This window comes from Chelonoidis abingdonii, chromosome 7, assembly GCF_003597395.2.
Source record: "Chelonoidis abingdonii isolate Lonesome George chromosome 7, CheloAbing_2.0, whole genome shotgun sequence".
In the NCBI taxonomy this organism is placed as follows: Eukaryota; Metazoa; Chordata; order Testudines; family Testudinidae; genus Chelonoidis; species Chelonoidis abingdonii.
In genome coordinates this window covers 3,309,194-3,335,877 of record NC_133775.1, presented here as the reverse complement: position 1 = coordinate 3,335,877, position 26,684 = coordinate 3,309,194, and the positions used below count along the sequence as shown (strand labels likewise).

General features: G+C 61.4%; 1 protein-coding gene and 1 non-coding gene across 2 annotated transcripts in view; both read right to left on the bottom strand.

Annotated features, from left to right (window-relative positions):
• Positions 1–3,038: 3,038 nt before the first annotated feature.
• LOC142047178 (U1 spliceosomal RNA) lies at positions 3,039–3,204 on the bottom strand. Its single transcript, XR_012656346.1, has one exon. It is a non-coding gene; the product is annotated as a U1 spliceosomal RNA (small nuclear RNA).
• A 4,110-nt stretch (positions 3,205–7,314) lies between these two features.
• The window catches only part of BTBD19 (BTB domain containing 19), a 68,940-nt gene continuing 49,570 nt past the window's right edge, over positions 7,315–26,684 (bottom strand). Inside the window, exons 5-8 of the mRNA XM_075068278.1 lie at positions 10,021–10,089; positions 9,436–9,567; positions 8,518–8,643; positions 7,315–7,800 (exon numbers count right to left, since the gene is read on the bottom strand). Of these exons, the coding sequence (XP_074924379.1) occupies positions 7,678–7,800; positions 8,518–8,643; positions 9,436–9,567; positions 10,021–10,089 (450 nt within the window). The 3' untranslated portion in view covers positions 7,315–7,677. The remainder of the gene's footprint in view (positions 7,801–8,517; positions 8,644–9,435; positions 9,568–10,020; positions 10,090–26,684) is intronic.

The following is a 26,684-nucleotide window of genomic DNA, read 5'->3' as shown; positions in this document are numbered from 1 at the left end:
TTCCCCGGGCAAGGTCTTGGGGGGACCACAATGTACCAGGCACTGGAATTCCTGGTTGGTGGCAGCGCTACAGGTTCTAAGCTGGTAATCAAGCTTAGAGGAATTCATGCTGGTACCCCATCTTTTGGACGCTAAGGTTCAGAGTGGGGATTTATACCATGACAGGCACTGTCAGAGCTGAGGGGAACCCAGGGCTGGGCTAGAAGGGGGCTGCGGTTTGGGACTGAGGGGCACTGTCAGAGCTGAAAGGAGCCCAGGGCTGGGCTTGCAGGGCCTGTGGGTCAGGGTGGGGGGCACTGGTAATGCCAGCCAAAGTCAGGCAGCAGAACAACAGGGAGTGCTGTAGGCTGGGAGTGGGGGGTCGCAGGCAGAGCTGGGGGGTGCACACAGGGCCTCAGCTCTCACTCAGCAGCTGGAATAACTCGCTTCCTAAAGCCGTGGAGTCTCCCTGCCCCGGGCTCCAGAGGGCCTGCACCAGGGGCAGCAAGCAGGCTCTTGGGGGTGGGGCGCAGAGCCATGTGCTTGTGTCAGGTCTACTCACAGCTTCTCAGCTCTGGGTCTAACCTGGCTGGGGCAGGGGGCAGGCAGGTCCCGAGGGGGCAGGGCCAGGGAGCCCCATGGCCTACGGTGGGGTGGGGTGCAGGGCTGATCACTCAGCTCCGGGGGGCCTGTTCAGGGGAAACCAAGGGCCCCATCCTGCTGCGGCCCTGCTGACCAGTGTGATCTTACTGTGTTCTTTGAATGCTGAGTGGGGAGTGTCGGCCTGGGAAGGTTGCAGGGGAGTTTTGCTGGGACTGTCTGCATTGGGGATGGGAGACTTTCCTTGAGGGAAGATACCTGAGCAGGTAAGATGAGAACCCAGGAAGGGGGTTGGAGGCCAGGTGACACCTGGGCCTGGAAACTTGGACAAAGGGTGGGGGAGGAGCCGGGGGGAGGCTGAGTGAGAGGCTGGAGGGAGTTTTCAGTTTGGAGCTGGCTGGGAGACTGGAGGGGAGCCCACATGGGGCTCTGGCCTCCGATAGACCTGACTGAGGGGGTCCTGTTGTCTGTAGTGGCAAGGCCTGTCTTGGACTGTGTTCCTGTTGTCTAAATAAACCTTATGATTCACTGGCTGGCTGAGAGTCACGGTGAATTGTAGGAAGCCGGGGGTGCAGGGCCTTGACTCTCCCTCACTCCGTGACAACCAGTTACCCTGTGCATGCCTGCATGTGGGCCCAGGAGCTTTCGGCACTGCCTGGCGTGGGGACAGGGTTACAGGGACTGTTTTAAGGCGTGTGATGTGCCCTTGATGTGACCCACACAGGCAGGGTTTAGGGCACCAGCCCCTCCACCCCCGTGAGGTGGGTGAGGAATCGCAGCCCACCCGCTGGGCCAGGCCCAAAGAGCTGCGCTTGGCTCTAGGTTGAAATGTGTCTAGTAACGAGCCAGCTGGTGCTGAACGTGTCGGCAAGCAACTCATGATCTTTGAAAAGGCTTGGTGATCGGGGGAGGTCCCAGATGACTGGAAAAAGGCTAATGTAGTGCCCATCTTCAAAAAAGGGAAGGAGGAGGATCTGGGAAACTACAGGCCAGTCAACCTCACCTCAGTCCGTGGAAAAATCATGGAGCAGGTCCTGAAGGAATCAATTCTGAAGCATTTATTCGACATTGGTGAGGCCCCATCTGGAGTGCTGTGCCCAGTTTTGGGCCCCACACCACAAGAAGGATGTGGAAAAATTGGAAAGAGTCCAGCAGAGGGCCAGAAAAATGATTAGGAGGCCAGAGCACGATTGTTTAGTCTGCAGACTAGAAGATTGAGGGGGGATTTGACAGCTGCTTTCAACTACCTGAAAGAGGGTTCCAAAGAGGATGGATCTAGACGGTTCTCAGTGGTACCGGATGACAGAACAAGGAGCAATGGTCTCAAGTTGCAGTGGGGAGGTTTAGGTTGGATATTAGGCAAAGCCTTTTTCACGAGGAGGGTGGTGAAGCACTGGAATGGGATCTCTAGGGAGGTGGTGGAATCTCCTTCCTTAGAGGGTTTTTAAGGTCAGACTTGACAAAGCCCTGGCTGGGATGATTTAGTTGGGGTTTGGTCCTGCTTTGAACAGGGGGTTGGACTAGATGACCTCCTGAGGTCCCTTCCAACCCGATAGTCTATGATTCTAAGCCGAGCCGTACGGCACAGAAAGGAGTCCCGTGGACCCGCTGTCTGGCACGCAGCTCGGTCTGGCACCTGCCACGTGCTGCCGAGCCGGGCTCGACTCTGTGGAGACCTGGGAGGACTGGGAATGGGGGGTGGGGGAGATGCCAGGGCTCCTTTCCCACCACTCTTTGGTGGCAGGGGCCACACGCAGGGTCATTTCCTGCTGGCTAAGGGCACCAGCTTTCTCAGCCTGGGCCTGGCCGCGCAACGAGTTTGGGGCACTCGGCCCCAAGAGCTGGGGCGAGGTGTTCATGGCACATCCAGCCCAGCCCCAAGGCAGGAGAGAATGAATGTCCCACCAGGCCCAGGAAGGGAGGCAGGAGTCCATTACTCCATCACTGCCATCACTGAGCGCGCCTGCCTCCTGGAGCTGAGCACTTGAGTGGTTCGGGGCAGCCTCACCGCTGGGTGTGTTGGGGGGAAGTCCCCCGCAGCAGTGAGCTGATCCAGTGCAGCAAATGGGATTTGGGGAGAGCATGGGCCTAAAGCCATAGAAAAGCCTTCTTCCCCACAGGGTGGTGTCAACCCCGTGTCCATCCCAGGAAAATGGTTGGTCCCAAGAAAAAAACTATTTTCCCAAAATCAGCCAAAAAGCAGATTCTGAAAAAAGGATTTGCTGTGGGGAAAAAAAACAAAACTGAACCGACCATAGGCACCAAATATCAGAACAAGAAAAGAGCGGAGCTTTTAACGCTAGAACAACAGAAAAGAAACTGCAGAAAAAAATACAATGACAACATAAAGCAGAAAAACACACCCAAAAACCTGCAAAGAGAGGAAAAAAAAAACAGTGTTTAAAACACTGTAAAGTACTTCTACCCACATGATTTTCTATTTTTTACACCACTCGCCAGGTCGAGAAGCGCGAACGCCAGTTCCCCACTACCACAAATTATGCAGTCGAGTTTCCCGCATTTGGGGAAATCGCAGGGGTCAGCACACCCGCAGTGCAATGGATGAGCCTCACGCTGGGAAAAACCACCTTCGTGATCATGGTATCTCCCCTGCCAGGTAAGTATGAGCTGCTAGCGCCCAGCCGCCGCCGCCCTCGCTCGCCCCACACTTATAACACACGGGCCGACCGCCGCCCCGACCGCCGGCCTCGCACACACCGGCCCCCACTGCCGACAGCGTGCCCCGAACGCGTCCCGAGGCCCCCCCCTTCTCCACGCCGAGCTCCCGGTGGCCCACAGTCATTGGGGGCAGCTCCTCAGCCCCCACAGGATTTGGGGGTCCTGTGGGGGTCCGTGAACCGCCCCGTGCTGTCCCCCCTCCCTCCTACAGGAAACGTGCTCCTGCAGCCTGGTGAGCCTGGCACCCTAGGCACCCAAAAGGGGTTACCATAGCGGCTGGGGGCGACGGGGACACAAGGTTTTGCAATCCCCCCCAGGGGGCAAGCACCCCATCAACTTCACTACCCCCCCACCCAACCCCAAACATGGGGAACAGGCTGCGTCAGAGCCCCCGCACATAGGAAGAGGTCACTACTTCCACACTCCGCTCCCAGCACCACAGGCCAGTGCTGTGGTGTGATGTGTGTGTGTGAAGGAGGGGCTAGCAAAGGTCAGAAGGTTAAGCGTGCTGGGCTACAGGGGCTGACGGGTCGGGATTGAGGGGCACTGTCAGAGCTGAGGGGAAAGCACCAGGGCTGGGCTAGCAGGGCCGTGCAGGTTGGATTGAGGGGCTGTCAGAGCTGATGGGGAGCTGAGGCTGGGCTAGCAGGGCTGCGGGTCAGGATTGAGGGGCACTGCCAGAGCTGAGGCTAGCCAGGGCTGGACTGCGAAGGGGGCTGCGGGTCATGTTGAGGGGGTGAGGGGCACTGTCAGAGCTGAGGGGAGCCCAGGGCTGGACTAGAAGGGGGCTGCGGGTCAGGATTGAGGGGCACTGTCAGAGCTGAGGGGAGCCCTGGGCTGGGCTGGTAGGGGGCTGCAGGTCGGGAATCAGGGGCATCGGCAGAGCTGAGGGGAGCCCAGGGCTGGGCTAGCAGGGGCTGCGGGTTGGGAGTGAGGGACACTGGCAGAGCTGAGGGGAGCCCACGGTGGGGCCGGCAGGAGGCTGTGGGTCAGGAATGACGGGCACTGGCAGAGCTGTGTGGGACAGCCCAGGGCAGAGCTGGCAGGGGGCTGTGGGTCGGGAGTGAGGGGCACTGTCAGAGCTGAGGGGAGTCCAGGGCTGGCCTTCCAGGGGGCTGCAGGTCGGGATTGAGGGACACTGTCAGAGCTGAGGGGACCCCACAGCTGGGCTAGCAGGGGGCTGCGGGTTGGGAGTGAGGAGCACCGGCAGAGCTGGGGGGGAGCCCAGGGCTGGGCTAGCAGGGGCTGCGGGTCAGGATTGAGGGGCACTATCAAAGCTGAGAGGAGCCCAGGGCTGGGCTAGCAGGGGGCTGCAGGTCAGGGTGAGGGGCACTGGTAATGCCAGCCAAAGCCAGGCAGGCAGAGCAGCAGGGGGGTGGATGGCCAGGCTGCCAAGGCCAAAGGCTGCTCCTACCTCTCCCCCATCAGTGAATGCCAGAGGGCACCCAGCCAGTTCTCCACTCCCTGGTCACTTAGCAACCCACACTCGAAACAAACATGGGTGGTAGCCTGGCCCTCCTTGCAGCATGCCCTGAACTCAGCTGCTGTGCTGCCCCCAGTGCCATGGCCACAACAGGGTGTGGTGCCCCCCAGTGCCATGGCCACAGCAGTGCATGGTGCCCCCGCAGCTGATCCCCACGTAGCCCCCAGCAGCTCATACTGCCCCCCCCGGGCACTAGGTCAGGGAAGGCTCCCCTCTAGCTCTGCATGGGCCCAGCAGGGCATCACTCCCTACTGAATCGCCATCACCACATCGTCCTGCTGTGCCCCAGCCAGGTCCTGCCCCAGCACCACCCCGCTGACCCTGGGCACTTGGGGCAGGCCCAGCCCTGAAGCTGCAGCCTGGGCTGAGATCCCCCCGCCCCACCCCGGTTTCACCCGTGGTCTTTGCTGGCTGCCTCTCGGCTGACAAGTCCCTGGGTGTGAGCATGAGCAAAGTTCCTGAGCTGGGCCTGCCCTGGCCGGATGCTCCAGAGCACCCTGGCAAAGAAGCCAGTGGAGAAATCCAGCAGCTGTTTTGGGCTGAGCTAAAACTCCCCTGGGCCAACCCAGGGGCTCGCTGTCAGTTCCCAGGGCGCCAAGAATAGATTCCGCCACATCCCTGGTGCGGGGCCTGGGAAAGAGGAGCTAGAGTAAGGTCCCTGCCCTGCCTCCACCCTGCCTGCGGGAGACAAGCCGGACCCCTGGACAGGGTGGGCATGCAGGGTAGCACATCCCGGCATTGGCCCCCATTGGCCCCGGAGGAACTGACTGTCCTGGGCAATCCTGGCCTCAGTGTCCCCACCTGGCTGAAGAAGGGAACCCTGTACTGGCGGGCCCCTCACCTCTGCCTCTGGTCTCCCTGGGCAGCAGGGGAGAGTGCTGCTGGGCGTGGAGGCAGCCTGCTGCCCCGGCTAGGAGATGCCAAGGGCTTGTCGGGCTCCACCAGGCCCTGGCTGGGCGGGCCACAGGCTGACTGGGGTCCCTGGAGGTAGAAACCCATCAGTGCCACAGGGACGGCTCAGAACAGGGCCAGCCTCAGGATCCAGCGCCTTGCACTGCCCCTGAGTGGCTGCTGCTACGTGTGATGGGCAGAGACTGCAGGGGGCTGGCAGGCTAGACAGACAGATGCAGGGGGGCGATCTGGACGTGCTGCACTGTGCCCGCTGCTGTGACCCACCCAGCTGTCATGTGCCCTCTCTACCAGCCTTGGAGGAACCCATCTCCAGTGCCACCCCTCTGTGGGCCCTGGATGTCTGAGCCTGGCAGCCCTGCCATAGATGGGGAAACTGAGGTACAGAGTGAGCACACAACTTCCCTGAGGTCCCCCAGGGGGCCTGTGGCAAAGCCAGGCAATGAACCCAGGTGTCCAGACCCCCAGCTGGGGCTACAGTCACAAAGGGGAGCCTGCTGTCCCAAGGGCCTTCCCAGGCACAGCTCCAGCGGGAGGCAGTAAAGACCAGCGGCCCCTTGTCCCCAGCCCAACTCACCCAGGGATGTGGGGTGCAGGGACGTGGGGTGCTGGCTATAGGCCATCAATGGGCAACTCCTCCCCAGACCCCCTTAGTCTATCCCTGCATGCACCTGCTAGCCCAGCCCTGGACTCTACCCACCCCCAGCTCTGCTGATGCCCCTCACTCCCAACACGCAGCCCCCTGCTAGCCCAGCCCTGGGCTCCCCCCAGCTCTGAGGCGTTGCTGAAACCAAGACACTGACTCAGCAGTGAGCTCCATGGAGTTTTATTGATCCTGTGTGCGCTGCAGGGCAGCCCCAGGGCCCCCAGTGACTCCCCGGAGGCCTGGTCCAGCATGTGCCAGGGCTGGCCCCCTCCTTTGGTGGCCCTGTGACTTGGTGAGGGGTGTGGTGTGGCCCTGGGGCTGGTGGACCTCCAACCCCCGCTCAGGATCATGCACACGCTGGAGAGGTCGGCCCTGAGGCAGGGCCTGTGCACAAAGGGGCTGGGAAGCAGCTGGCATCCCAAGCTAGGGCTCCCCCCAGCTCAGGGGGGTCCCTGGGGAGCACGCACCCCAGGGGAGGCAGGAGGGGGCTCACCCACCAGGCTGGGCCAGTAGCATAGCCAGGTGGAGGGAAGAGGGCGAGTGGGAAAAAAAAAGGCGCCACCCGCTGCGGCGCTTTAACTGACGGGGCGGCGCTCCAGGTCTTCGGCGGCACCTTGGCGGCAGGACCTTCACTCGCTCCGCAGGTCTTCGGCGGCATTTCGGCGATGAAGCTTCAGTGCCGCTGAAGACACCCGGAGCCACTTGTGCTCGATGAGGGAGCGGCCGCTCCCCCACTCCCCCCAGCTATGCTACTGGGCTGGGCCCTCTGGCTAGTCTGGGCTGCTAGCTAGCCCTTGTTACAGCCCAGGTGTATATTAGAGCAGTCCCTGGGCTGCTGTAGCTGGCCCCAGGCTGCAGGAGGTACTAACCTGACCTTCCCCAGCTCCACCCAAGATCGGGCTCAGACAGGAGGCTGTCATGTCACCCCACTCAGCCTTCTGTCTGGGCCACGGAAAAATCCAGGCCCGTCTCAATCCATTGCCAATGCGCGGGGCTGTCGGCTCAGGGAGCTCTCAGCTGATCTGGCTGTGCCTGAATAGGAGATAATGGGTGGGAGCCTCTCCCTGGCCCTGCCCTGCCACCCCCAGCCATGCCAGCTGGGCAGCCTACCTGGACCTCACAGCAAATTCGGGCAAGAGGGAGCATTGTGGGCAGGTGCTGTCTCAGCCCTGCCCCTCCATACAGGACAATGGCAGCCCTGAGCCTGGCCTGGCACTGGCTAGGATGGGCCAGGCCTACCCCCAGCTCTGTCACAATGGGTGCGCAAGACCAGCAGAGTCCTGGGAAGTGCACTTTGCCCTGTCACTCATCCCAGAGACGAGGGAACAGCCTCTCCCTGCCCCCCCGTGACGCCTGGTGCCCGCCACTGGCTGCTGCCTCCTCACTCGAGGTAGCTGTGGTGCTCCCGGGGCTGGGTGCCTCTGCGGCGCTGGCACAGACGGGATGGTGCCCCACTCCCCTTCCTCAGCACATGGCACTTCCAGGCCTCAGCGATGCACTCGACCTGCGGGGGGGACACCAGGCTGCTGCTGTGCTGGCTGGTCCCAGTCACACCACGGCTGGCCCTGGGCACACGGCTCACAGCTGGGCCCAGCCGGACACAAGGCCAGGCACCTGGGGTTTGGGGGCAGGACAGGGCTGCAAGATGTGCCGAGAACTGGCAGGGATGGAGAGGGCGATGGGGCTGGTGCCTGGCATAGGGGGCCGTGGGGCAGACGTCTGGGTCAGTGCTGCAAATGTCTCTGCTTGTCCCTGGCAGCAGCTTCCTGACCGCAGTCCCTTGGCATCTCTTGCCAGCCGCTCCCCACCCCAGAGGCACTGCCCAGACCCACTCCCAGGGGCGGCCTGAGGGCCTTCAGCGGATCCCATGTGCCCCCCTGCCCTCCGCCAAGGACGCATGGCCAGATGGACACAGACAGACAGACAGACATAGACAGATGGACGTAAACAGCCAGGGCCACAAGGACAGACAGACGGACACAGACACAGCTGGGGCGCATGGGCAGACAGACAAACACAGGCAGACGGACACAGTCACAGCCGGGGCGCATGGACAGACAGACAGACACAGGCAGACAGACACAGACACAGCCGGGGCGCATGGACAGACAGACAGACACAGGCAGACGGACACAGACACAGCCGGGGCGTATGGACAGACAGACAGACAGACACAGGCAGATGGCCGCAGCCAGACGGACACAGCCAGCTGGCCCCTCACCGGAATGAGCGGATCCCTCTGGTTGTGGCTCTCCAGGGCTGCCAGCTCATGGGGTGAGAGCAGGGGCAGGCGGAGCTCACGCACTGGGCCCGCTGCCACCTCGGCCACTGGCCGCTCCAGGACAGCCTGGAACAGGAGTGCAGGGTCAGGGGCCGGATCCATGACCCTGGGAGCCAGCGGGTAGGAGGATGATCTGGGGAGCCAAGGGGGTGGGCGATAATCTGGCATCGAGCCCCCGGGGCAGACAGGGGAGCACTGAGGGGTGGGCAGGGACTGGCATCACCTGTGCTTGTGCCCCAGAGATTGGGGCCTGGGTGGCAGCCGGAGCCTGGGAGCTGAGGACAGGTGCCCTCACCTGGGACACCCTGGGGCCTTGCGCTCTGCTTCTCCAGGGTGGGCGGGGGGGTGGGAGGTGGGTGGCTGGTAGCAGGGCCGGCTCCAGCATTTTTGCCACCCCAAACGGTGGGGAAAAAAAAATAGCCGCGATTGGTGGCATGTCAGCGGCAGCATAACCGCCGCTGCTTCGTTATTCGGCGGAATCCGGCGGCTGGTTCTTCCCTCCGAGAGGGATTGAGGGACCCGCCGCCGAATTGCTGCCGAAGAGCCAGATGTGCTGCCCCTCTCTGTTGGCCACCCCAGGCACCTGCTTGCTGCGCTGGTGCCTGGAGCTGGCCCTGGCTGGCAGCCAGGATGCCTGGGTTCTAACCCCAGCTCTGGGAGGGATCTGGCAGCCAGGATGCCTGGGTTCTTTTCCGGTTCTGGGTGAGGAGTGGGGTCTACGGGTTAGAGTCGGGAGGTCTATTCCCAGTTCTGCCATGCACTCACTGGGTGACCCCCATGGTGGGGGCTCAGATGCCGGCAGCAAGCCCCTGGCTTGGTGGGCCCCAGCTCCTGGCTGTGGGGGCTGCTGGCACTCACCGAGCTGACGTGGGCCCATTCCCGCACGGCCCGGATCAGGTCTGGCTCGTCGATGGCCAGCCGGTCGCTGCGCAGCACGGCCACCAGCGCTGCGGCCGACAGCTCATGGAAACTCCGTGTCTGCACCACCTCCTGCAGTGCCGCAAACGGACCGGGTCACCCTTGGCAGCCTGGCAGTGGGGCTGACCCCACCTGGCACGGGGCGGGCACAGAACCCCTCCCCACACCACCTGGGCATGTACCCTGACAGCTCCCCCATTATCCCCGTCCCTGTCCTACTAGCCCTTGGCACCTCCCCCATCCCACCACCCCCTGCCCTGCCCCATCCCATCCCCCCTCCACCGCAGCCCTGTCCCGACCCCTTCTCTTGGCTGCTCAGGGCCCAGGGCCCACGTGGGGCATTGGCCACATGCCCAAGTCTGCTAGCGGGGTGGCAGGGGGCGGGGGTATTGTCAGAGTTCATGGGAGGGCAGGCCAATGCACAGCCCCCCCGCCACACGCTTTGAGCTCTTAGACCTCAGGGCCGTGCACCTCTGGCCAAGCCCTGCCGCCCTGTGCCCCTCCTTACTCCCTGAATAACAGTACCTGCGTGCGGTCCTCCACGAACACCAGGCAGTGCTCCTGCAGGTCCGTCTGTCCATAGGTCACAGCCGCCTGTGGGAAAAACACAGACAGACAGCTGGAGTCAGCTGGGGACTGGGGCACTGGCACTGCAGGGGGCTGCAGGTCAGGAGTAAGGGGCACCGGTGGAGTTGGGTCTGGAGTGAAGGGCACCAGTGGAGCTGGGGAGCCCATGGCTAGGATAGCAGGGGGCTGTGTGTTGGGAGTGAGGGGCACCGGCAGAGCTGGGGGGGAGCCCGGGGCTGGGCTAGCAGAGGCTGCGGGTCAGGAGTGAGGGGCACCGGCAGAGCTGAGGGGAGCCCAGGGCTGGGCTAGCAGGGGGCTGCGTGTCAGGAGTGAGGGGCCCCAGCAGAGCTGATGGGGGGGAGCCCAGGGCTGGGCTAGCAGGGGCTGCAGGTCAGGAGTGAGGGGCACCGGCAGGGCTAGGGGGAGCCCAGGGCTGGGCTAGCAGGGGCTGCAGGTCAGGAGTGAGGGGCACCGGTGGAGCTGGGGATGGGGAGTGTCTGACTAGCACCTGCCTACAACCTCTCTGTCTCAGGAGCTCTAGGGTTCGCCCCACGCAGCTGGTGGAGCCCAGTGCTCAGTGCCCGCTGGGGCATTGTTACCCTTCGCTAGGAGGGAAACGGGGACCTCAGCCGCTTGCTGGGAGCGATACCCTGGGAGCCCCAGGCTCAGCTCGGGGGCTGCAGGGACATGGGCTCGGGGGGGGGAGCGGCACCCCTTAGTGCTTCCCAGCAGGGAGGCTGCCTTGCCCCAGGGAGCCTGTGGGTCAAGGCCGCACTAGGCCAGGCAGCTTTGCAGGGATCCCCCCCAGAGAGCTCCCAGGGTCACTGCAGCCCCGACACACTGGGCCAGAGTTCGGGGGCAGCTAGGCTGCTGCTCGGGGTGGGGGATGAGGGGAGCGTTGCCAGGGCCCGGACCCCCTGGCACTGCCACCGGTGTCTCTCCAGGCACCTGTGACGGCAGAGAATGAGCCGGGGGAGGAGGGAGTTGTCAGCTGTGGGGAACTGGCCACACGCACAGATACAATGTACACCCGGCACACACAGCTAACACACACACATGGCACACACACACAGAAACACACACACACAGCAGTACAGTGCACACATGCACACAGAGATACAACACACAGCCCTACAATGCACAGACACACAAACACACACGCACACAGCACAGACACACAGCAGTACAGTGCACACACACGCAGAGATACAACACACCGCACTACAATGCACAGACACACACACAGCAGTACAGTGCACACACACGGCACACAGACACACCGCACTACAATGCACAGACACACAAACGCACGCACACAGCACAGACACACAGCACTCCAGTGCACACACACGCACAGATACAACACACCGCACTACAATGCACAGACACACACAAACAAACGCACGCACACATCAGTACAGTACACACACACGGCACACAGACACACACAGCACTACAATGCACAGACATGGCACACAGACACGCACGCACACAGCACAGACACACAGCACTACAGTGCACAGACACACACACAGCAGTACAGTGCACACACATGGCACACAGACACACACACACCACTACAATGCACAGACACACACACAGAGCAGTACAGTGCACACACACACACACAGATACAACACACAGCCAGCAGGGGGCGCCTCAGGGCCGGACTGGAGCATGGAGCTGCTCCCCCAGCCGACGCAGGGCTTGGCCACTGCTGCGTCTGGCACCCTCAGCACCACCGGCCCATGGCACGGGCCAGCTCTGCCGCCCAGCCAGTGGGGTCTCGGCGGATCCCTGTCCCCAGCCAGCTCGGCTCAGTGGCCTGGGCTCCTCGGGGCGGCTCCGTTCCCATTCCCAGCCCATTGCGCCTGGGGGGGCCGGGGTGACGAGAGGGCTGGGGCCGAGCTGTGCCTGCTGGCAGCACATCTCCCAACAGGCGGGGATGGGGTGGGGAGGGCTCTGCCACGTGTCCACCTCCCCTGGGTCTCACCGATGGCCAGTCTGGGGCGGGGAAGGAATCCTCCCCCCACCCCCTCGGAGCGGTTTCCCCTTCCCCTGGCTGCAACGTGGGGATGGGTCACTCACTGGCTTGAGTTAGTGTCAATGGGGGATTCTCGGGGAGTCCGGAAACACTGGTTAGAGGGGCAGCGACTCGGCCAGAGGTTCTGTGCCCAGCCACGGCAGATCACGCTGGCCCCGTCTGGCCTCCAAGGCTAAGAGGCTGCGAGAGCAGCGGCTCTGCTGGGTCTAGGCCTCGGCATCGCCCCGGCTCCCCAAGCCCTGTCCTCACCCCCCATGACACAGTCTCTGGGTGGGGGAGGGGAGGGTGAGCCACGAGGCCTCCAGCTGTCCCAGCATGGCCTGTCCAATGCCCATAACCAGCTGGCTGGCCTGGTACCCAACCCTGGGCACACCCTGCACCCAGGCCCCTGCCTTTCCCATCTAGTGCCAGGCACCTATGCTGGCCTGGTACTCAACCCTGGGCACACCCTGCACCCAGGGGCCCTGCCTTTCCCATCTCATGCCAGGCATCTACGCTAGCCTGATACCAACCCCCTGGCACACCCTCCAAGCAGGGGCTCTGCCTTTCCCATCTAGCACCAGGTACCTACGCTGGCCTGGTACCCACCCCTGGGCACACCCTGCACCCAGGGCCCCTGCCTTTCCCATCTAGCGCCAGGCACCTACGCTGGGCTGGTACCCACCCCCGGGCACACCCTGCACCCAGGGGCCCTGCCTTTCCCATCTAGCACCAGGCACCCACGCTGGCCTGGTACCCACCCCCAGGCACACCCTGCACCCAGGGGTCCTGCCTTTGCCATCTAGCGCCAGGCATCTAAGCTGGCCTGGTACCCACCCCCGGGCACACCCTGCACCCAGGGGCCCTGCCTTTCCCATCTAGCACCAGGTACCTACGCTGGCCTGGTACCCACCCCCAGGCACACCCTGCACCCAGGGGCCCTGCCTTTCCCATCTAGCGCCAGGCATCTACGCTGGCCTGGTACCCAGCCCCGGGCACACCCTGCACCCAGGGGCCCTGCCTTTCCCATCTAGTGCCAGGACCTATGCTGGCTGGTACCTGCCCCAGGGCATGATTGAGCCGCCCCTGCCAGCAGGGAGCCCGCTGCCTACAGCCCGAGGCAGGGTGGGCAGACGGGGGGGCAGGACGCTGATGCCACGCTGGGGGTGGGGTGTAAAATCATAGACCCACAGGATTAGAGAGGACTGCCAGGATCATCTAGTCTCCTCTCAAAAACCTCCAGCAAAGGAGCTTCCAGGACCTCCCAAGGCCTCTGTTCCATGAGCCGACGGGCCTTGTGGTTAGGACATTTGTCCTGAGATTTAACCTAAATCTGCGGTGCCGTACTCTGAGCCCGTTGCCTCTTGTCCTGCCCTCTGGGGCAAGAGAGAACGACTTTTCGCCATCTATTTTAGGGCAGCCTTTCAAGTATTTGAAGACTGGCCACGCTCATGTCCCCCCTTAATCTCCTCTTTTCCAAACTAAACACACCCAGGTCCTTCAGCCTTTGCTGCTACGGCTGCGTTCCATCCCTCTGATCATCGTTGTTGCGCGCCTCCGGATCCTTTCCACTTTCTCTACATCCTTTCTCTACAGCGGTGACCGAAACTGGACCCAGTTCTCCAGCTGAGGCCTAACCAGTGCCGAGTACAGCGGTACTGTCACCTCCCGTGACTTGCACGCGCTGCCTCAGCTAATGCAACTGACAATTACATTTGCTTTTTTTGCAACAGCGCCGCATTGCTGACTTATGCTGAGGTTGCAATTTGCTACCACATGGGCTGGACCCGGGCGCATCCTGACACTGTGTGTGTATGTGCGCACACACCCAGCCAAGTGTGTACGTACATGTGTGTAGCTGACCACGTGTGTGCGTACCTGACTCTGGATGCATGCGCGTGTGTGTGTTCCCAGCCATGTGTGCCTGCATGTGGGTGTGTGAGTGATCACATGCCTGTATGTGTTTGTGTGTGTAGCTGACTCTGTGTGTATATCTGTACCTCACCACGTCTGTGTGGGCACCAGCCACATGTGTACCTGACTGCGTGTGCACCTCATTGTGTGCGTGTGTTGTGACACAGTTACGCCCAATTGTTTTGAGGACAAACAGTCCCACCCCCGGGGCCACTTTTCCTGTCCCTGCTCTGGGGCTGGGTGACCACAGCCCGGGCAAGTATTTCGGTTCTAACGTCTCCAGGCAACAGCCTCCCCGCCGCAGGGTAAACAGGAAGTGCCTGACTTGCCACAGCAGCAATGTCAGAAGGGCCACGAACACCCCTGGGGGGAGCAGAGCACCAGGGACCCGGCCCTGCCCCAAACACCCCCGGGGGAGCAGAGTGCCAGGAGCCCGGCCCTGCCCCAAACACCCCCGAGGGAGCACCAGGGGCCCGGCATGGCTACGAACTCCCCTGGGGGGAGCAGAGCACCAGGAGCCTGGCACAGCCATGAACACGCTGGGGGGAGCAGAGCACCAGGGGCCCGGCATGGCCACGAACACCCTTGTGGAAGTAGAGCACCAGCGGCCTGGCACGGCAGTGAACACACCGGGGGCAGCAGAGCGCCCGGGGCCGGCCTGGCTGCGCTCCGGGCAGGGGCACCGTCCAGACGGATCAAACTTTGCTGAGTGAAATCCCTTCCAGCTGCAATGTCCGTCCTCGGAGCCAGCGATGCCCCAAAAGCCAGAGACCGACTCCCCGGGAGCTGGGCCTGGCTGGGGGGCGCGGCCCAGCAGCTGCATTAGCCGCAGTCTCAGCGGGTGGCTGTCCTGAGCACCCCACAGCGAAATACCCCACAACCGAGTGACACAGTCTAGGTCAGGGCCCTTGCTGACATCCCTGACAAGGGAGTAGACAGCAGGGAGAGGGGCATCAGGGGCCCTCATGGACGGGAATGGACGGGCTCCATCCCCCACCCCCAGCCAGCTGCAGAGGGTGAATGCAGATCTGGGGGCAGGACCTCAGGGACAGATCTGCGCACACATCACTGCCAAACCTGCCCTGGAAGGGGAGCCAGGGGAACCCCCCTGTGGGGTGGCTCCTTCCCCTACCAGACGGATTGTTCCATGCACCAGGGCCCAACCGTCACCTCATGCACCGGCACTTTCCAGGGCACCTGACACCGATTTCCCCTCCTGCTTCTTTCCGCTGAGCAACACTTCACGTGGTGCCAGCCGCCCGCGCCAGGGAAATCCTGCTGAGACAGACCTGCCCCAGCCTCATCACAGCAACCACAGAGCCGTGAGCCGGGTGAAAGCTGCCAGCAGAGAGAATGATGAGTTAAGACTCCTGCTAAGGCCTGCTCAGGGAGGGCTCCCATCTGGGTCTGATGGCACCGGGACTCCATTAGCCACGATGCACCCAGCCCTGCTCAGACCCACTGAGGCATGCAGCAAGCACAGAAGCGCCTGCTCCTCCACTGACTGCTAGCAGGCGCCCGGAGCCTTGTGGCTTCCCAGCGCAGGAGAAATCTGTGATGTGGAGTCAGGGTCTATTAGAAGTGCAATTGGCTTATTTATCCACATGCACCTAGCCTGGACCAGAGCGGGTCACAACCAGCACGGGGGAAATCCCAGTTCCCAGGGGGTAGCCGCCTCAAACCAGGACTCTAATCAGAGCCCAAAGCAGAGAGTAACGCTGCTGCGGCTTGCTCAGCTGCCTCTGCACAGAACCAGGGCCTCACCCGCAGCTTGTCTGCTCAAGACTGAGCACTTGCTATCATGCTTGGCTGGCTGTGTAACAGTGCCCACTCCCCCGCACTCCTCCAGTAAAGTCTGCCATGACCATCCACACAACAAGAGCCCATGTGGAATGTGCTGGCCTCAGAAATGTCACGAGGCAACCTCCTAAGGACATGGGGCAGCTGTAGCTGACGAGATCGATCATGGGTCCAGCTGGCCCAGGGGCAGCTCCCCACCCACAAATGTGCCTCGCCCCTAGGCAATGCTTTAGCAGGGGGAGCATTTCTCTTGGCTCGTGTAACGTTATTGATATAATCTTGGACCATATAGAACATGGTTTGCAACCAAGGTCCTGTAGTGGCACCAAATCTTATGTAAAGGGGGTCATAAAAGGTGTCTAAGACCAGGTTCTGGGTTACTGGTTATGATTATGCTGGCTATATGTATGTAACACTTTTTAGTTGAAGTTATGAATATTGGCTCTATCCTGTCTGTACTTCAAACTTGTGCTGTGCTTCTGGGAAACAGCTCAGACAAGTTGGTGTTAGCTCTGCCTAGCCTGCTTGATGGCCCATTAAGGACCATCAGCTACACAACTGACCCATGGAGAGAAGGCAGACATGCCTTGTAACTCAGCAGGGTGTGCAGGGACTTGCCCATGTGACTCCAGACTCCATTTTGCTGTAATTTTCCACAGTAAGAACAAAGAGGTTCTTACACCTGGAAAAACTGTAAAAGGCTGATGCCTCATCTCCATCTGGTCTTCAAGCCTGCTTCTTACCTCTGGAGGGACTTTGCTACAAACTGAAGCTCTGAACTAAGGACTTATGACCCATCCCAGCGGGGGATGTTCTCCAGAGACTTGATTTGAACCTGCAGTTTATTCCATCACTGCTACAAGCCTGAACCAAGGAGCTTTGTCATTTACTGATGTGTAATGATTCATTTAACCAATTCTAGCTCTCATCTCTACCTTTTCCCTTTATAATTTAAACTTAATTTAGATTCTATAAGAGCAACAGCGTGATTGTGGTAAGAAAATCTGAGTTTCTATTACCTGGTCTGGGGCTCTTGGATTTGGATCGAGAGAACCGTTTTCTTTTACTGGGGTGTTGGTTTTCATAACCATTCATCCCCAGGACGGGTGGCACTGGTGGGGATACTGGGAGACTGGAGTGTCTAAAGAAATTGCGTGTGTGACTTCTGGTTGGCCAGTGGGGTGAAACCGAAGTCTTTTTTGTCTGGCTGGTTTGGTGCCTTAGAGGTGGAAAGACCCCAGCCTAGGGCTGGAACTGCCCTGTTTGAGCAATTGGTCCTGATCTGGCACTCTCAGTTGGGTCCCGCCAGAACCACATCATCACAGCTCATTTCATGCCCTGAGCACCAGCAGCTCCTGGCGGGCTGAACTCTGAGCCCTGCTTCAGGTAACAATCCCTTCAATTTTAACTGGCCTGAGAGAGGGGCACTGGCAGAGCTGGGGTGGGGGAAGCCCAGACTGGAATAGCCGGCGGACTGTGGGTCGGGAGTGAGGGGCATCGGCAGAGCTGGGGTGGGGGAAGCCAGGCTGGAATAGCTGGTGGGCTGCAGGTCGGGAGTGAGGGGCACCAGCAGAGCTGTGTCTAGGGGAGTCAGGCTGGAATAGCAGGGGGCTGCAGGTTGGGAGTGAGGGGCACTAGCAGAGCTGTATCTAGGGGAACCAGGCTGGAATAGCAGGGGGACTGAGGGTTGGGAGTGAGGGGCACTGGCAGAGCTGGGGTGGGGGGACCCCAGACTGGAATAGCTGACGGGCTGCGGGTTGGGATTGAGGGGCAGCAGCAGAGCTGTGTCTCGGGGAGCCAGGCTGGAATAACCGGCGGGCTGCAGGTTGGGAGTGAGGGGCACTGGCATAGCTGGGGTGGGGGGAGCCAGGCTGGAATAGCAGGGGGGCTGCGGGTCAGGAGTGAGGGGCACCAGCAGAGCTGTGGAGACCCGCAAGCTGGGTGCGGTGCGGCTCTGTGCATGGCTCTGCCGCAGCCCCGAGCAATGGATTCAATTCACCTCCGAATATCAGACAAATGGCAAGCCAGGCTCTGTGGCTGGCAAACAACGGGGGCTAAGGGGTGGCCCCTAGAGGTATTGCCAGGAAATTCTGCCCAGCCTGGCGAGCTGGGGCAAAGAGTCCTGCCTGCCCATGTCTCGTGGCCATGCCCAGCCCTCCTCAGTCAGTGGGGGGGAATGACACCCACCAGGGGTAGTTCTCACACAGGCACCAGCGGGCGACAGAGCCCCTCCCAGCTAGGAACCCACAGCTCCATTATCAGGGCCCCACCAGCCTGCCAGCATCAGCAAGGGGAGAATCGGGCCCTTTGAGCAACTCCGGACTGCACCGGCGCAGGCCCCGTGGCTGTTGGGAGCAGAACAGAAACCCCAGTGTCAGCATATTCTCCGGGGCCTCCTCCTCGCCACCAGCCTTGCTCTGAGCCACTCTCTGAATCAATCAGCAACCGAGAGCAGCTTGTAGTCCGAGGAGGAAAATCTCCCTGCGCCTCGGAAAGCCGCCCCCCTCCCCGGCCCGACCCGGCCCTGCCCTGCCCTCGCAGACCTGGTGCCCTCGCTGACTCTCTTCTGGCAGAGCCAGGGCCTCCCACCAGCCCCCAGCTGAGAGCAGGCCCCCCTGCCCTGGGTGCTGTGCAGAGGCACAGACAGCCCCTACCCCAAAGAGCTCCTCAGCAGAGTGGGAGGGGAAACTGAGACATGGGGAGGGGGAACAACGTGCCCAAGTTCCCCCAGCAGGCCCTGGGCAAAGCCAAGAATAGGAGCCAGGTCTCCGGAGGGCCAGTCCGGTGCTCTGTCCACTGTGCATCACTGCATCTCTGTCAGCGCCTGCTCTCAGCCCTCCCCTGCCCTGCAGAGGCAACCTCGGCTCTGGTAGGAGCCAGGAGCAGCCCGGGGAGAGGGGTGCATCCCCCAGGAGGCCAGGACATGACCAGCCTGCTCCGAAGCAGGTCTCTGGGGACTGGCTGCAAGGAGTGCCCTTGCACCTTGGTTTCCCCTCTACTCTCCATGCTCAGCTGGCTCCCGGGGCCAGACAGAGCAGGGCGGGGAACACCCCACTACCACCAGAGGGCTTTATGCAGGGCCTGATCCTCCCAAGTCCTGACCGGCTCCCACCTGGTGCTCAGTGCCTCACAGGATCAGGCCTGAGAGCGACTGATCTGGCCGGATATGATGAGGTTTCTAAGGCCAAAGAGTGACCCTGGTGGATTGCTCCCGGCTCGGCCTGGACATGGCCAACCTGCTGCGTGGCCTGCCAGCCCCTCGGTGTCAAACATGGGGGCTGACATGCCCCATTTTGCACCATGGGAACTTCCCACATCACCTGCCTGGGACCTGCAGCACCCCTGTGCATGGGGCCCAGGGATGAGAGGCTCAGCTCCCTCTCCCGGGGGGCAATGACCCCCCAAAAGATGGGATCCCTGGCACTGAGTCCCAGCAGCAATGCAGATGGCACCCGGCTCCTCCCGTACCCCCTTACCTAGCAGCAGGAGCCCTTTCCTCCCACACCTGCCAGCCTGCTCTTCTCGTTTGTGCTGCCAGTGGCTGGCTCTGTTCCCTGGCCCTCCCCTGGCGCTTGGCCCCACCTCTCATGTCCCATCTGATGCCTAGGCAGGATTGTTCCCTGCGTCGTGGCATCTAATGCTCCAGCTGGTTGAGCTGGCAAGGTCCCAGCTGGCACCGTCTCAGCTGCAGACCAACTCCGGAACGAGACGCTCGACTTTTCCCTTCAGGGGGCGAGTGAACCCTTGGGGAGACCTGCCCCACATGGTGTCCTGCGCTGGGTGATCCTGGCTGCCTGTGAGGAGAGGCTTGTCTCCGGGGGGCGGGCAAAGAGACAAGACTTGCATCTGGGCTCTGTGGAAATGAAAGCTGCCATCCCCGCTGACGTGAACTGGGAGTGGAGGGGAGCTCACCCTGCTGCTAGCCAGGCCGGCCCCAGGCTCGACTAAGCCCGCCACCCATCAGTCTCTGGCTGCCAAGCCAGCACCTTCCCGGCCATGGATGCACGGGCCTCACGCTGGATGCAGCAGTTCGACCCAGGCCCTGCTGAGCAGCTGGCGGGCGTTTCCCTCAGCAGGCCCTTTGGCCCAGGCGCCACCAGAGGGGAAGCGACTGTGGGTTTGGTGCTGAGCTGTTTCGGTGCGGCTCTGGCTGCGCTGTATGGGAGACCCGTGACCAGGTCCTCCCTGGCTCCTGCTGCCCCGGAGGTGCCCAGCTCAGCCTCCCGGTGGCACGTTCTGCCCTCTCAGTGTCCTCACCACGGCCCCAGGGGATCCCCAAGCCGGAGCCGTGGCACAGTGCAGAGCCCATCCCCGCCTCCAGCCTAGGCCCCACAGACATGTGGGTGCAGCTCTGCTGCTAGAAGAGGGGGAGCGGACAAACTCCTGTCGGGGCCGGGGGGCTGCGCCAGCCCAGACCCAGCCATCAGCCAGAAACCTGGAGGAATTGCCAGCCAGGCCCTGCCTCACCCGGAGTGGGCCAGGTGCCCCCAGATCTGCCCTGCCCTATTCGCCATCCCCTGCTCCACTCCTGACTCCACCATACCTCTCCTCCACCCCCCAGGCCGGCCCACCGCAGGATTAGGAGCCCAGTGGAGCTGGCAGCATGGGGGAGGCCCCCCGGCCCAGGGGAGCTGCTTGCCCAGAGGGTTACACCCCTGGCTGGGGCTGGGGGAGGGGAGTGCACACTGCTTTAATGTCAGCCTGGGGCAGAGACCTGGAGAGCGTCCCAAGCGCGTCACCAGCGCACCAGGCACTAACGTAAACTCCCCCGGCAAAGGTTACCACGCCGCCCTGGGCGCACTCACCCCACCCCCACCCGCAGACAGGGCCCTTTGCAGCAAAACAGGAAGCGTTGGGGAACGGCGCTGACCTCACCGCGCTATTATTAGCTCCGCAGCTCGCTGAATGGGGCACACGCAGCTGTTTACACGCGTCTGCCCCACGCCAAGGCCTGCAGGGAGCTCCCAGAATTCCCAGGAGGAAGCCCAACAGTCTGCTTGTGCGGGGTGCCCAGACGCTGCGGTTACGGGCGCATTGGCAGGGACCAGCTCTGTGGAAGGCTGCCTGGGGCAGTAAGGGTGAGGCACAGATGCCCTGATATACCCAGCGAGGGAAGCTGAAAGGCATCCCACAACCTAGCTGTGCCCAGCAGAGCTCTCCAAGAGGGGTGCGGACACAGCGGACGATCACCAGCTCACTGCAATGGGGTCACAATCCCAGGGAAGTGCCTGGTTCCTGGTCTCTTGCTCAGACCAATGGTCACCAATCCCCAGGGAGGCAGGCTCCCCAAAACCATGAGAACGCACGTGTTTGGGGCTCTTCACCATCTACTTTCGCAGCCTTTCAGGGTCACCTGCACCTGGTTTTCTGCAGTCATGGGGGCTAGAAACTTGTTTCTTTTGAAATGAAAACTGTGCCTCTGGTGTGACCACGGGACTCCAGGAGCTGGGGCTTCAAGAAAACCCCCTGATGGGGTGCGACTCATCACGCTAGCGCCTCCTGCTGGCTGTCCTGGGGATTAGCTCTGCTAGCCAGAGCACCCTCTTCTGGTGATGTCTCATCACCATCACTTCTCCTCCTGGACCCGTGTTGTTCCAAGGACTGCAGTGTCCTCTCAGGACAAAGCCCCACCCTGTGCTCTCCCCTTCCACGGGGAGGTACCGCCGTCAGACAGTCCAGCACCTTCCTCAGTGGTGAGGGAACCAAGGCTTGTCCACTCATCCGGGTCCCAGCCCAGGAACCCTGTAGATAGTAGCCACACAATGCATCCCCTCCAACCTCTCATTCTGCTTCCCTGGGCCGCTTCCGGTACCTTCTCCAACCTTATCTCAGGGCCTCAGCATGCCAGTCTTAGCAGCCAGCCAGCCAGGAGCTTGCTTGCTTGCTTGCTTGTGCGCGCGCACACACACACACACACACACACACACACACACTCTCACTCTCACTCTCACTCTCTCTCTCTCTCTCTCTCTCTCTCCCCCCCCCTCCCCCGATCCCACCCAGCACTGCTCTGTCCAAGGCAGCCAGTCCTCCCTCCTTGAGCTCCAGGGAGCAACTGATGCTTCTCTGCTCAGCAGCCCTTCTTATGTAGGCCTGCTTGGCCCTGATTGGCTGCTACTCTCAGCCCCTCTCCTATTGGCTGCTTTCTGTGCAGCCTCCTTAGGGTCCCTTAAGCCCTTTATAGGCCAGTGTGTGGCAGATGCCCCATCACACACCCGCTACCCAGAGCTGGCACCAGGAGAGCAAAGCTTTTCCTAGGTGCTGATACCCACTAGCATCGGTAGGGCTGGTGAGCCCTGGCAGGCAAGAGAGTTGTGGGGCAGGATTTGTAGAAACAGGGGCTGCCTCTTCCCGTGCTGGGTCTCAGTGCGAGAGGAATTTGGGAACAGGCTGGCAGAGAGAAATGGGGCAATTTCACTGTCCCTGCTCACTGGGAAACTAGCACGATTCAAGGCAAGGAAGAGCCGCTTCCTCCCGGGTCTGTCCTCACTGAGCTGTCTGCCTGGCATGCTCCCCCCCACAGCCTCTCCCCTTGCAGGGACCACGGGTCCACAAGACTTGGCAGAGACCAGGCCAGGGGCCCATCAATCCAGGTATCCTGTCGCTGACAGAGGCCAGGCCCAGAAAAGTGCAGGAAATCCTAGAATGGACAGTCCTGGCAGAACCTGGCCAGCGGGGAAGTGTCTGAATCCACAAAGCAGGCGGGTTTAGATCCCCTTTAACTTCCGGGACACATCACTGGGAATTCTAACCGGCTGATCCTTCCTGGACACCTGGTTAATTCTGGAATGTCGGGACAGTGGTTCCTTGGCCTCAGCTGACAGATAGGGGCCCCGTTGTGTGGGTGCCGAAGATAGAGACAGTCCCTGCACCGGACAGCTTCCAATCCAAGAAAAAGAAAAGAAGGATAATTGTCCCCATGTCACAGATGGGAAACTGAGGCAAGGAGCGGTGAAGTGACGTGCCCAGGGTCACACACTATGGAGACTGTGGCAGAGACTCTGCTGAGACTTCGGCCAGCACTGCATACCTGATCCAGCTTTCGCCTTCCATAAATGTGTTGCCTTGATATAAACTGGACACTAGGAAGTTTAGACTTGAAATTAGACGAAGGTTTCTAACCATTAGAGGAGTGAAGTTCTGGAACAGCCTTCCAAGGGGAGCAGTGGGGGCAAAAGACATATCTGGCTTTAAGACTAAGCTTGATAAGTTTATGGAGGGGATGGTATGATGGGATAGCCTAATTTTGGCAATTAATTTGGCAGTTGATCTTTTGATTACACCAGGTAAGTATGCCCACGGCTGTGATGGGATTTAGACTGGGATGGGATCTGAGTTACGACAGAGAATTTCTTTCCTGGGTCTGGCGTGGTGAGTACTTGCCACCTGCTCAGGGGTTACTGATCGCATATTTGGTCTGGATAGGAATTCTTCAGGGCAGATTGGCAGGAGCCTGGAGGTTTTCGCCTTCCGCTCAGCATGGGCACGGGCATGGTTGGAGGGATTCTCTGCAGCTTGATAGGCTTCACACACAATTTGAGGACTTCAATCACTCAGACATAGGATTAGGGGTTTGTTATAGGAGTGGGTGGGTGTGATCTGTGCCTGCATTGTGCAGGAGTCTAGTACTGGATGATGAGATAGTCCCTTCTGACCAAAAAGTCTATGAGTGTATGATCTCGTGCCAGGCCCTCCTTGTCCAATCTGCTTCCCGGTGTACCAAGCTCTTCCCCTCTTCCCGCAATGGACGTCTTTTCCAAGTCACTGGGATCCTTGGGTGCATCTGTGACGAACTGCGGACTTGTGTCTTTTAAGTTGCTCTTGACACTGTGTGGCTGCCTCAGTGTCCCCTTAGCAGTGTCTTAGTATCTCTGGCTGGAATAATGGTGTGTGATTGCCGTACAGAGAAGGACCAGTCGCGCCTAAATGCCGGGCACTCTGTCGCTAGCAACTGATGGCTGTGGCCCCTCTCTGCAAAGGTACCAGTGAAAGGTGTTGGAACAACGGGATCAGGTGACCTCCTGGCCCGGAAAGAGAGGTGAGCAGAGAGGGGCTGGAGGGGGGTTAGTCTTGAGCTGGCGCGGGACTCAGAGTGAGGGCAGCCTAGGGTCTGGCTCACTGCCCCAAGACATTGGCGCCGGCCGAGGGTTCTGGTTCGCTGTCATCTACAAGGCTCTGTTTTCAGACCCTGTTCTGTCATGATAAACCTTGTTTGCTGGCTGAGAGTCACGTCTGACTCCAAAGTGGGAGGTGGGCAGAACCCTGGGGCTTCCCCAGGACCCGCTGGGTGCGCTCGCTGTGAGGAAGCACACGGAGGGGCAGAGGATGCTGTAATGCTCCAAGGAGAGACCCAGGAGGTGAAGACGTGTGAGCTTCTTGCCCTGAACAAGTCTGCTCCAAGGGAGAGGAGGCTCCCCAAAGTCCTGACTGGCTTTGTGGGGAGCAGTTCCAGAGCATCGCCCGGGGACTCCGTGACAGCATCCATCCCACCACTGCTGCCTGTGATCCGAGACAGGAAGCTGGAGCTGACCTCTGGGGCCAGGGCAGGCCGCCCCTGCTGCTGTGCTCTGGCTTGCTCTTCCCGTGCCAGGCTGGTGTGCTGGTCTGCTGCTGACTGCGCTGAGACCTTTCACCGAGCTCCCCACCACGACACCCGGGTCAACGGAGAGCCCAGCGGAGGGCATCGACTCGTACCTTCCACTGTGCCTGAGCCGCCAGGCCCCCCGCAGGGCCTCGCCGCTGGTCCAGACACAGCTCAACACTTCTGGGGCGTCTCCCGTCTGGCCAGTTCCTAGTTCCGCTCCGGGCACTGCACAGAGGCAGCGCGGGCTGGGGTTCCCAGGCACTGCGCCACGCCACACGCTCGGCTCAGGGAAATCTGCCTCCAGGTCTGGATACTGAGCACTTGAAAATCTGGCCCTGGCTCCTGCTCAGGGTTTGCTACCTCTGCACCGGTGCCCAGCCAGGTAGTTTCAGAGCCTTACTCATGGGGGACTCAGCCGAGGCCCGAGTGCTCAGCACCGGAGATTATAAACTCTGCAGGCAGGGCCCACCCCTCCCTGCACAAGGGAGCCTGATCCGGAGCAGCTGGGATCCAGTCAGTGTGTCCGGTTATCGCAGGTGGGACTGTATGCGAGCACTGTCTGTCTGTGCCCTGAGCCAGGCAGGGGCCTGTGGCTTCCCCAGGACCCCGCTGGGGTGGGCTCGCTGTGGGAAGCACATGGAGGGGCAGAAGATGCTGAATGCTCCAAGGAGAGACCCAGGCAGTGAAGACGTGTGAGCTTCTTGCCCTGGAGACAGTCTGCTCCAAGGGAGAGGAGACTCCCCAAAGTCCTGACTGGTTTGGTGGGGATCAGTTCCAGAGCAGCACCCAGGGACTCCGTGACAGCCCAGATTCTCCTTGGGCCTCAGGCACAACCAGCGAGGAGAACCGGCTGCGGGGCGGGCGCTGGCCTCTCCTGGGGAGAACAGGAGTGCAGAGAGCTACAGGCCGTGCTAGGTCCGGGCACTCAGCAGCAGAAACCCCGTCCCGACGCCTGCACAGAGCCCTGAGGCAGGGGCCTGACTGCGTGGGAACGGGCTTGATGGGGAACTTGGTCACTGCCCCAGCAAGCTCCCTCGCGCAGCCCTCGGCCCTGCAGTCTGTGCCCACCGGGTCACTGCCCAGGCAGCACCAGGCCTGGGCACCAGCACTCGGGGCAGGGATCCCCAAAGGTGGGAGATGGAGGCAGTGGAGCTGGTCGCTTAGGCAGCATGTCTCTCCCTCCCCATGCCCAGCTGGGCTGCGAGTGCCTCCTCCCTTGCAACCATGAGCTTGATGGTCTTGTTCAGCCAGAGAGCAAACGGCCTCCGAGGCGCTCAGCTCTGACCCCCTGGCTTCCAGAAACAGGCAGCCTGGGCCATGCTCAGTGAGCCCCAGTCCTTGCCCCCCACCTCCCGGTGCCACATTGACCTACGGGCCAGGAGGTGCAAGCCCCACGCCCCCAGGGCTGGTAACATTGTGTCTGCATTCTGAGCCTGCAGGACCTGGCTCGGGCAGCTCCTGACTTACTCCGGCTCCAGGAGGGCAGAATTGGACCTAAACCACCCCTGCAGCTTCCAGAGCTCCTGTCCGGGGCAGCGCTCTGGTGTCACAAGGCCTGGTGCAAAGGCGGTTCGACTCCAGTGAGCTCTGGATCTGGCCCCAAACCCCTGAGATTCTCAGCCCCTCTGTCCATTGCCGGCACATGGACTCGCTGTCACCTCCATAAGGCAGGGCTGAGGGGAAAGGACGCCACAGCCATAGCCCAGAGCCAGGGGCCAATCCGCTCCTCCTCGGCCAGGCCTGCCCCAGGGCTGCTCCACACAGGGCAAGGTGGAGACAAGCAGGCTCTGGCTGCTCTGTCCTGGCACCGAGGGGCTGGGAGCCGGGCTCTGCCTTCTCCTCCAGCCAGGTTTCCACACTATGCTTGTCCCACAGCACCCGAGCGCCCAGGCAGCATGGAACCCAGCCTTGATTTCCCCTGGGGCCCACAACCACCACGCAGGCAACGTATCCAGAACACTGGCTCTGTGGGGCTGGGACATGGTCGCCAACCAGCCTGCAAAGCACTTGGCATGTGGGGGGCCACTCAAGTCGTGCCAGGATCCCTGCTGCCCACCATGCCCACGTCCCACCCAGCGTGATGGCTCTAGCCTCATCCACCAGCCAGCGCTCGGGATCGCGCCAGGCAGCTGTGAGGACAAATCAGGGCAAAGGAGACAAAGTCAGCACGGGCCTTTTGTTAGATCAAAGGGGCCCGGCCCCCGGAGCCTGCGGGGAAGGGACGAGGAGCCGGCTGCACAGAACAATGTCCCACTCGGCACCACATGGCACAGCCCGGCTGATACCAGCCCACCCCACTCC